Source organism: Oncorhynchus clarkii, chromosome 1 (assembly GCF_045791955.1).
Source record: "Oncorhynchus clarkii lewisi isolate Uvic-CL-2024 chromosome 1, UVic_Ocla_1.0, whole genome shotgun sequence".
Taxonomy (NCBI): Eukaryota; Metazoa; Chordata; class Actinopteri; order Salmoniformes; family Salmonidae; genus Oncorhynchus; species Oncorhynchus clarkii.
Window position 1 is genome coordinate 84,775,007 of NC_092147.1, and position 11,436 is coordinate 84,786,442.

General features: G+C 42.0%; 1 protein-coding gene across 1 annotated transcript; it reads left to right on the top strand.

The window, feature by feature from the left end:
• The first annotated feature begins 2,746 nt into the window (after nt 1-2,746).
• On the top strand, nt 2,747-10,870 carry LOC139413512 (peroxisomal membrane protein PEX13-like). Its single transcript, XM_071160998.1, has 4 exons — nt 2,747-2,951; nt 3,457-4,220; nt 4,498-4,620; nt 9,189-10,870. Exons 1-4 carry the CDS (start codon nt 2,875-2,877, stop codon nt 9,593-9,595), a joined length of 1,371 nt encoding a protein of 456 aa, XP_071017099.1. The 5' UTR covers nt 2,747-2,874; the 3' UTR covers nt 9,596-10,870.
• The last annotated feature ends 566 nt before the right edge of the window (nt 10,871-11,436 follow it).

Here is an 11,436-nt window from a genome sequence, read left to right on the forward strand (position 1 = left end):
GCTGAGTTATTAGCTATCCTTATAAATGTTAGTCTGAAGAACAAATCTTACTGCAGAGCGTTTCCCTTCACCTTTGAAAATGAAATATCTTACAAGACTTCACTAGTTCTATGGTCAGAATAAGAACTAGATCAGTTTCCTTTTTCACCTAAAGCTAAAGAACTTGATCTCAAAACAATTAATGACATTTACCCATGTAATGATTTCATAAGACAGAGATTCAACTTTGACATTAACCATTGTGTGTTTTTTAAATCAGATATTGAAACGGCAGAATAATTTTTTTCCCCATGTCCATCTTCTAAAGCCTTTTTGGGATGCATTTCAGTACTAAATCACATAATGATCTATTCATACACACTTTAACGTTTATCCGTTTGGTTTTCTAATGGCAGACAGGAAAGGTGAATGTACAGTATGTTTAACTTGATCATAATTGGGTTTTTTAACTACCCCAATTATTGTTTTCTTAAACAAGGTAAAGTGAAATAAACCATCTTTGAAATTGGTTCGATCCAAACAAGCCCTTATTCTTTATCTCTGTAATTTGATTCCTGAATAGATTCTTGAATGTTTGTACAAGTTTGCTCAGTCTGTTTATTGAAATAAATGTTCTTTCTACATGTGAATTATGTCTGTTTGAATTTTTAAAATGTCTAGGAAAACAAAACACTTCTCTGGACAGTATTAGTATTGTCTCGATTTTTTGCATCGTTAACAGCAAAGTAAAATCGCAGTCTGACATTCAGAATATCATAAATAATACAATGATCTATGTTTAAAAAAAATAGACCTCGTTTTATATTTTAAGAAATGTAAAGATTGAGATCATTTGACATGGACAATAAAATACATATTTACATTACATAGGATCAAAAGTCTAGAGGCTTACTAAATTTGAACCCTCTTATTAAAAAAACCCAGAAGAAGCTAAATCAATGGCTACAGAGGGTCTTATCTTTAAAAGGTCCTAATAACCAAGGCTGAAGGTATCTCTAGACTAACACATGGCGCTCTATCTTTATATCTTGACAGTAATATAAGCAAGGAGATAGACCAGATGCTTTTCAACTTTCTGTGGAGAAACCGTACCAATTACATTAGGACAACTGTTGTAATGAACACTTGGTGAATGGTGGGCTGAATTTTCTGGACTTAACTACTTTAAATAATACTTTTATTAAGATCAATTGGATAAAACAATTCCTAAGAAGACCCACTTCTATCTGGAATGTTATTCCTCATCATGTCTTCTCTACTTTTGGTGGCCTTAACTTCATGTTGTTTTGCAATTATAATATTGACAAAATTCCAGTGAAACTTTCTGCTTTTCATCGGCAGGTTTTCTTGTCATGGTCCTTAATTTATAAAACACAATTTTTCTCCACACAGATATTATATATGGAATAATCGGGATATATTGTATAAAAATACTTCTTTTGTTTTTAGAATATTGGTTCCGAAATAATATCCTATTGGTGAGCCAACTGGTAAATGCAGAGGGTCTTCTACTCAGTTATAAGGAATTCTTATCACTTTACAAGTAACACCAAAAGATTTTGCAATTGTTTTAGACGCCATTCGCTCAGGTGTTGCTCTGTTACTCAGGAACGTGTCAAGACCCTCAGAGCCTACCTTCTATTGATCCTGTTGACTCATCAGTAGGAAAGATTTGTTTCTCTTTTGGTCCATTCAACAACAGAGCGATACGAACCTTGTTTCAGCAGGATGTTGTATGTCATTATGTCATGCCTTATTTGAATGGATTTATTGATCATATCTGTTGGGAAAAAAGTTTGGATGTTGCCACACACATACCTACTTGTTAACAAAATTAAGGATGTTTCCTTTAAAATTATTCATGAATATTATCCTGCCAACCACTATATGAAGAAGTTTAAGGAAAACATCAACTCAAATTGCTCCTTTTGTAATGACCACCCAGAAACAGTGTTGCATCTTTTTTGGCATTGTGTTCATGTAAGACAACTGTGGCAAGACATCAGTAGATTTATAATTGAACAAATTTATGAAGATTTTACACTATTGTGGAGAGATGCTCTGCTTGGATTCTTTACATACGATATAAATAAGCTGAAACATTTTTATGCAATTAATTTAATTATTCTTTTGACCAAATTTCATTACACAAATGTAAATGTACAAACAAAAAAACACTTCCTTACCCTGCAAAAAGAAATTGAACTGTATTTTATGACAAAAAAAACTGTTAGAATTGTAAGTATATGCATGTCCCTTAAGGTTCTTGTGTAATTGTAATGTGATATTGTACCCCCTAGCTCGATTGTCCATTGTTTATAATCTATATATACTTGTGTTCCCTCATGTACTTTCTGAATTGATTTGTTTAAAAAAAGACATGGACAATAAATGTGGTAAATATTGTATTAGTATTGGTTCTGTCAGTCAAATACACCAATGGTGTTGCGTATTTTCGCTCCCAGTTCTCTCGGTTGAAAAAACTGTCCCACCCCATCTTTGATACTTTAGTTTTATCTCCATCAGCCTCGGGACGACTTGGAACGGAATAATGCAATGGAGACGAAGCCTTCTAGGCTCTACTAATCAACGCCGAAAAGATACAACAAAGTTGCTGACTTCAGAGACGTTAAACTTGCCCAGTAAGAATGCAAATACAATATAAAATGCGTTATAAAAGAAATCCTCTCTGGCTTTATGCTTTTAAACCAATTATGTATTGTTTCAAACGTTTTCCGTATCGTCTTATTGATTATTTTGGTCTGGCACACAGGAGCCAGCCATGGAGCTAGATATGTAGCAATTTGCTAGTTACTACGGGGGGAAGTGAAGGGAAAACGGTTAAAAACGGTGTAACTTCAGACAATTTGTACGATGGCATCGCAGCCTCCTCCTAAACCGTGGGAAAGGCGGATTCCAGGAGCAGCCATGAGTGCACCAGTTAACTATCGGTAAACAAGTTATTGCTTACTTGACGAGTTGTCTATGGGGCTAACTATGTATGAGTTAGCTAGCTAGCGTTAGCCTCTAATATAGGCCCAGGCCCTAACTAGGTCGGAGCTTGTTGTTTTGCGTTTGCCTAGCGGACAGAACTAGCTAGATTTCAATATTTGACAATAGTTTAGTATTGGACTGTTATTGGATAATAACTCAACCAAAAGTGCTCACCGAGTTCCAATGTAGTTAACGTTGTAACGTTAGTAGCTAGCTAACGTCGTTACCTTTGACTGGCATGTCGTTTGTTTTGTTATCTAGCTAAGGTTAGCTAATAGAGACGTAACCCATTGCAACACTCCTAGATTGCTTAGACTTCTCTTTAACTACGAAACCAAAGGAAACTAGTTTTTGAGGCGTTTAAAAAAAATTAAATACAAATTACGTTTTGACAACACGAACACGTGATTGAATTGAATGTTCACTGTTTTATAAGTTATGCCCCTCTTTCCAATCCACCAGGTCGACTGACTTTGCCCCACCAGGTCCCTCCACCCCGGGCCTCTCTGGTCCCGCCGGTCCTCCCGTCTTGACCCGCATGGTGCCCCCCGTCCCCCCTCGCCCTGTCCAGTCCATCCAGTCCTACCGTCCCTCCTACGGCTCCTTCCCTGGCTCCTCCTACAACCCTTATGGTAGCTCCAGCCTCTACGGTGGAGCATACAGCCCCTACAGTCCCTACAGTGGTGGCTATGGCATGGGAGGGGGGCTCGGTGGGAGCCTGGGCTACAGCCGCTTCGGCCAAACCGGTGGTGAAGACGTGGCGCCCAGTCGGTTTGTCCAACAGGCAGAGGAGAGCAGCCGCGGCGCCTTCCAGTCCATCGAGAGCATCGTCCAGGCCTTCACCTCGGTCAGCATGATGATGGACGCCACCTTCTCGGCCGTCTACAACAGCTTCCGAGCCGTGCTGGATGTAGCCAACCACCTGACACGGTTACGGATGCACTTTACCAAGGTTCTGTCGGCCTTTGCCCTGGTGCGCACCCTGCGCTACCTGTACCGCCGCATACAGAGGATGCTGGGGCTGAGGCGGGACGGTGAGGTGGAGGACCTGTGGGCAGACAGTGAAGGAGCTGTTCTGGCGACCAGAGGTGCTGGAGCCGCAATGGAAGACCCCAGAGCCGGAGCGGTCAAGTCGTGGCCCATCTTCCTTTTTCTGGCCGTGGTCCTAGGAGGGCCCTATCTCATCTGGAAGCTGCTGAGCTCTGCCCAGGGGCCAGAGGAGAGTGGTGAGACTCCTTACTGTCTGTGTGTGGGCTCTCCTGAATGTCCTTTGTCTCTCTGACTGCCTGTCTGTTAACCACAGTTTGGCAACCTTAAACAGATGGGTCATGGTTTATCTGAACATACACTGCTAATCTGGCTCTGTGTATGCTCAGAACAAAGATGAGTGTGCTACATACATTTTTTGTTTGTTACGTTAATCAGCACCTTACATTTTTACTTCATTAATATTCCCTACAAGGACTATATAATTACATTTTGATTGATTAAATCCCTATGCAGCCACCAACTGGGCTAGTGGGGAGGATGACCATGTGGTTGCCAGGGCGGAGTATGACTTCACAGCTGCGTCGGAGGAGGAGCTCTCACTGAATGCTGGAGACATGCTCAACCTGGCTCCTAAAGGTAAGAAACTAGGAGGAGAGAGGGGGACTCGAACCAGCACCCTGCTCTAACCTAGTGTTTCTCAACTCCAGGCCTCCACTACTCCCAACAGTTCACCTGTTTTATTGTAGCCCCGGACACCTCATTCAACTTGTTAGCTAGTCATCAAGCCTTCGATGAGTTGAATCGGCTATGTTTGTCCGTAACCTAACATCGACGTAGTTGAGCGGAGACGAGAGTGGGCGGAGTGTAACCCTTGACTACATCTAGTCGCTGTCAGTCAATACGAGGAAACGGTCGGTGGTTGTATTAGATTAACATTTTATTATAAAAGTAAGGGTTTTAAGAATTTTCATTTTTGCAGGTATCAACTGTCAGCAACTCGATGTAGTCGAGTACAGTGGTGATGAGACTTGTCTTGTTTGTGCCTGTGAGATGGAGGGCTGCAGTCCAAACCCACTCAGTCCTCGCGCTAGCCACTTCCCTCAGGGGAATCCCTGTCGAAAACAGATGCAGTTTGATTGCCATCTTAAGTGAAGGTCCAATTCACAAACGTTTACCCCCTCGGCCATTGATTTTTAGCTTGAGGGAGCGAGTGAACTACTTTGATCACTTTTGGGGTGTTGATATGACCCACAATTCAATGCAAACTGTAGTCACGTGTCAAATTCTGGTGGCCTCGCAGTGTCATTTAGGCAACATAGTTGAGGTACACTCGGCTGTGACGACGTAAAATGTCATTCAAAGGCTGAGGGTTTAGGGCTGAGGGTTTAGGGCTGAGGGTTTAGGGCTGAGGGTTTAGGGCTGAGGGCTGTCTACTTTGTGTTTGGACTCCAACCATAGTCTGACTAGTATCCCTAGCAGTTGAAACTCCAACATAGCATAACAACCTAGCTTGTGAACAAAACAATGTAAGTAGCCAAGAAAACACAAGGACAAAGTCTCACTTCAGTAGACTTTCGTTTCAAGTAAATTAAACTTTTATGCCCGTGTGCAACGCTTCTAAAAAACGAACCTGTCATTCACCTCTTCACTTGCAACACCCAGACAGGAAGTGTTGCAGCGCGAGGCAGAAATGCGTTGCACATTTTACAGTGTGCATTCGGTTCAGGTCAGTGAGAGAGAGACATATTCTCTAGAATACCATAGGTGACCTTGTTTCAGGAAACTAGATGTATGTCGCGGGTCATTACTTCACAGGAGAGCCGTTTGATCATAAACTTTTTTTTTTAAATAAAGAAAAAACATTTTTTTTTGGTGGGGGAGGCAGAAATGCTGTCTCAAACGTGAACTTTCATGTACCTTTAATAACGAAGTTGTATGCCATCTGTAAATACGAATACAATTCTTAAATTAGTCAAGGTAAACGACACAGGACGTCTTATTTAATGAGGGGTTGCAGTCTGCCGTGAAGCGTTCATCCACATATACGTATCAGTCCAGCTACAGTTTCAGATATAAGTTTCTAATTTTGTCAAAGTTGTTTTCATTGCAAGTTAAAGCTTACTGTTAGCTAGCTAGCTGACGTTAGACGGTTGGCTCACCAGTTAACATTACGTTTATGATCTGTGTGTAGTTATGTTGAAACCATGCTCTCGACGGTGCAGCTGTAGAACTGTCTGAGGACCCATGCTAAAGGTCTTACACACACCGGCTACGGAGAGCCTGATCACACAGTTGTCCGGAACAGCTGGTGCTCTCATACATGCCTCAGTGTTGCTTGCCTCAAAGCAAGCACAAAAGGAATTTAGCCTGTCTGGTAGGCACTGGGCTACTTGTGGCTGGGTTTCTCTTTGTAGTCCGTGGCAAGCCGTGCCACATCAGATGCGCGTCAGAGCCGGTGTAGTAGGATTCAATCTCAGTCCTGTATTGACGCTTTGCCTGTTTGTTCATCTGAGGGCGTACCGGAGTTTGTTTTTAAGTGTCCGAATTAGTGTCCTGCTCCTTGAGAGCGGCAGCTCTAGCCTTTAGCTCGGTGCGGAAGTTGCCTGTAATCCATGGCTTCTGGTTGGGATATATACGTACGGTCACTGTGGAGACTGTCATCGATGCACTTATTGATGAAGCCGGTGACTGATGTGGTATACTCCTCAATGCCATTGGATGAATCCCGGGAACATATTCCAGTCTGTGCTAGCAAAACAGTCCTGTAGCTTAGCATCTGCGTCATCTGACCATTTCCATATTGAGCGAGCCACTGTTCCTCCCTGCTGTAGTTCTGGCTTGTAAGCAGGATCAGGAGGATATAATTATGGTCAGATATGCCCAATGGAGGGCGAGTAAAGGTTTAAAGTTTATTTTTTTACATATTTTTATTTTATTTTCTTGTCTGGTTGCACATTTGACATGCTGGTAGAAAAGAGGTAGAATGGATTTAAGTTTGCCTGCGTTAAGGTCCCCGGCCAAGGTAGCGAAGTGCAAGAAGTATAAATGCCCTGACTTCTGCAGAGGCCATTTCACCGTAAATGCAGCACGGGCCAATGCAGATGTGGGTTTGACCATTATGGTGGAATATTGCAAGATTATCTTGTAATAATTTTTATTGCATCAAATGGTTGTTTTATGCAACACAATAGAGGATTCTTATAACTATTGTGTGTGTGTTCTACTGAGGATGGGCCTCTGGGAGATAACACTGACAGGAGATTTACAATGTATTTTGGGTGATAAAACCTAAAGAGCATTCCAGAGCATGAGTTAGTGTTTCTGTTCTATATGGGACCAGGAAGAGATGGTTCCAGACACTCGTCTCTACACAATAAACTGTTTTCACAGCAGATGCTGTGAATTATAGGTTTCTTTCATACAAATCTTAACCTTGTGACCCATTCTATATATCTGTTCGTCATGTAGGTTGAAAGGGTTGTAATCTTAGCTAATGAAGACCTTTGTACTTTTCTCTCGGGGGGGCTCAACAAATCACCTGAGGGTGATTCGTCGACCAGCCATCGCTATTGCAAAGCTCTCACTAATAAAGATTTAGTTTGTGTAACTCTGTGTTTGTCTCCTCATTTGATAATCCAGAAAGGAACCACCACACCATGCAGCATCTTTAAATGTTCATTCTAATGGGTCTATTTGCCCAACGTTGGAATGACATTCTATTATTTCCATAACCTAAATAATTGGTATGTGTGATGCCTAGCGAACCATATCATTGTTTGAGACCTGGATGTTTTCCATAGCCCTTCCTTTTTTAATAGCCAACAGAAACAATCTGTCCATATATCAGGAAATCTTAGATGTTTTTTCTGTCAGTGAAACCAGCATTTCTTCTACTGTCCAAAGGCAGTAAGACACAATCCACCTTCAGATATTCCCTCCTTTCTAAGTTTCTACCATTAGGCTGAATATCAATGTCTGTCGCTTTATTAGAAACCGTTGGCATCAGGTGCCCGTTTGAGAACGGTGTTCTCCTGTAATGCAGTAGTGCGTTGGAGCGTATCTTACAAGACATCTACCCTTAACACCTTCTCTGTAGTCCATAGTAGCAGAGTGTTTGGGCTCTGGTATGGGGCACGTGGGAGGTTCCCCCAGCCTCACACGCAGGTAGTGCTTAGATAGGGTGGTTAGAAACGTCACAGATACAACCCACAGACTCTTAGACCTACTCATCCACACACAGAGATATAGGTCCCCCCCCCCACACACACACACATACATATGCACATGCATTAACGGTTTTGACAGCCCAAAAGTGTCACACCCCCACACACACGTACGGCGACCATGTTTCACATCAGCCCACGCTTTCTCTCTTTCTGCCTTTCTCTTTCTGCCTCTCTCGCTCTCTTTGTGTGTCTCTCTCTCTCTCTCTCTCTCTATTCAAGGGGCTTTATTGGCTTTGGAAACATGTTTTGCATTGGCTAAGCAAGTGAAATAGATGATAAACCAAAAGTGAAATAAACAATCGCAAATGAACAGTAAACATTATACTATCTGGGTTCTCTCTCTCTGGATTCTCTCTGAGGCCATCCCTCCTACAGTGTCACCATTGTGATGTCACCACAGGTGGAAATATCAGTGTGTGTGTGTGTGTGTGTGTAACGCAGACTTGATAAACGAGATTGTCAGGGTTCTGACTCAAAGGGGGGGGGGGGAGAATTGACGTAGACTGCAGCCCTGGTAAAACCACAATGACGAGATAACAAGGAGGTAGGGTCCACACTTAGAGACGATTTACTAGAGTTTGTTTAATTTTGCAGTAGGCCTAGATCAATTAGTTACCAAAGACATCTTAAATCGATGAGTTTTTGATTTTCTACTGTGCGTATACCTGTATGATCTATCTACTGCATTGTTGGCCACTTTTTTTTCTCATGTGCTCTGGTACCTCAGAGCCCCCTCCTTGTCTCTGCACTCACTTTTGTTCCGGCATCTTCTGATTTAGAAATTAAGTACTGCGGTTACCACAATATATGTTATCAGGGGGAAAGAGAGCTGGAGGCCTTGGGAGGAAGAAAGCTAACACTGTAGCAGGCAGGTCAACAGAATGCCATTCAGAATGGGTTACATACTGAATGTGTTCCTGTTAACTAAGTCTGCTAAATGACCATGTTATATCCTCTCTCTCTCTCCCCTGTGTGCAGAGCATCAACCCAGGGTGCGTGGGTGGCTGCTGGGCAGTGTAGACGGCCAGACCACAGGCCTCATACCTGCCAACTACGTCAAAGTCCTGGGGAAGAGGAGAGGCAGGAAGCATGCTGAGCTGGAGAGGCTGGCCCAGGTTCAGGCCCAGCCAGGGAACCCACTGGGCACCACCCTTCAAGCCCCCCAGCCTAACCTGGCTACGAGCCCAGTGCCAACTGTATCCCCAGGCTTGGTTTCAGGCCTCGGCCCAGCTGAAGCCATCCCAGTAACTATCCCAGAGGAGCTGCTGGAGAGCGTGTACAGGGAAACGCCAGCCGGTTACAGCAGCCTGGGTCTGGGTGTATTGCCCAGCACCACGACAGCTTCGAGCACAGTGCTCACCATACCAGAGAAGATTGACCTGTGATGTCTGACTTTGTGTTTTCCCACATGTCCGTTGAGGCTGTACGTGGTTTGTTGATGAGCTGTTCTGTAGAGCTCGGTCACGTCCAGCAGTGGGGAAACACATGATCTACATCCAGAAGGTGATTCATGTTCACAATTCAGTGGCTTTGGTTTGACATTTAATCTGCCTGGAATCAATTAGTGAGGTTGGTATATGAGGTATTGAGTACCTGGATAAAAGAGAAGTGGGTATCTGTCAGACATCTGGATATGAGTGTTTCCAGAACATTATCTAGATATGAGTGTTTCCAGGACACTGTCTTGGTTTGGCCGTCTTGTCAGTGGTTATCTAGACCAACCTATCCTGTACCAGCCTTGTCAGTACGGTCACACTACATTTTAGCTCAATAATGATGCATATTTAAATGTTTTTGATATAGATTTATTTAATTAACAGTGAATGAATACATTAAGATCAAATGAAGCACGCTAAGAGATTATGTGAAAATATTGCATCGTTTGATGCTGACGGGACAAAGCCATAATATGTTTCACCGTTTTGTTCCAAGTTAATGTCGATGGTTTGATATTTAAAGATACATTCATAGGAATAGAAGCTCTAACCCTGGCAAGTTGACTGGTACACTCACAATGGCTGCCTGATTGTTACTCAATCGTTTCCATGGTATTTTGGAATGTTCTATCAACTGCTGGGTTGCCACGGTAATGTGAAACATTTATTCAAATGATGCTAACTGATGTGGCTCATACAATGGCATGTGTTGAGTTGACATCACAGCCCCAATTGAAGGGTACACTTCCTACTTGTACTTCCTGGCATGGGTCTAGGTTGAAGATGGGAATATTTTAAAACCTAGGCATGGGTACACTCGATGTCTACCAGTTCACCTATAATGTCATCATTGACTTGGAGACTATTTCTATGGATAAATTACTATCAAGGTTCAGATTTGGTTCTAATGGAAGGATTGACTTGGTTTTTAAATCGGTGTTAATATAATTGTAAAATGTTGTTTGAAATTCGGGAATGGTCCAACTATATCTTGAATGTTCTGTAAAATGTCCTAAATAATTCAAAGTGAAGTTTTGAACTTGGAAAATTGAACTATCCAATATCAAGATATATTAAATCAAGACGTTTTGTTGAATGCATCTGTAAGATCTGAAATAGCCAGTCATCTTGGTGTTTCAGTGGCATTTTAAGTCCTCACTCTCCTGAAAAACTGTAATTATGTAAATATAATTATTTTGGAAATAAACATTTTCAAAACCTGAAGTGTCCTTTGGCTTTTTCTTACTAAGAAATGAACAACGTATTATACACATTACATGGCAAATGAATTGGTAACTTAAATAAAACTAAACCGGTTAAATCATTGGATGTTAATTGTTTTGAAAATGTAATGCATCCATTATAACAACGTTAAACACGTGGTTACACACCAAGGCTTGTTGCAGTGGAGGAGGGTGATGATGGGGAGGAAGAGGAGGACAACTAAGATGTGGAATGATCATTTCCCTACATTATCTGGACAAAGACGTTAGTTCAAATGCAATGATAGTCTAAAGATCTATATGTTATTACATTCTACATCTTATAAATCAGTTGAGAAGCTCGACAGATGCCTAATGAAATGCATGATGTCTCCAAGAGGGAGATATCTCAACGTGTGTAATATGTCAATTCAGTTTGCTTTTAATAAATTTGTGGAAAGTTGTGGGGGAAAAAAAAACAAAAAAACACGTGGTGACCCACCTGCTGGATACAAAATAATTTCCCTTCATTTGATTTATCCGAAAAGGGCCCTTCTGTCGCTAAGCAACCCCGGGACGCGGGACCAC

What these genes read in the sequence shown, in the direction of transcription:
- LOC139413512 (XM_071160998.1), top strand. Translation starts at nt 2,875, where the DNA reads ATGGCATCGCAGCCTCCTCCTAAACCGTGGGAAAGGCGGATTCCAGGA. An exon ending in AGTGCACCAGTTAACTATCG is followed by an intron (nt 2,952 to 3,456) that starts GTAAACAAGTTA and finishes CCAATCCACCAG; the next exon opens with GTCGACTGACTTTGCCCCAC. An exon ending in CCAGGGGCCAGAGGAGAGTG is followed by an intron (nt 4,221 to 4,497) that starts GTGAGACTCCTT and finishes ATCCCTATGCAG; the next exon opens with CCACCAACTGGGCTAGTGGG.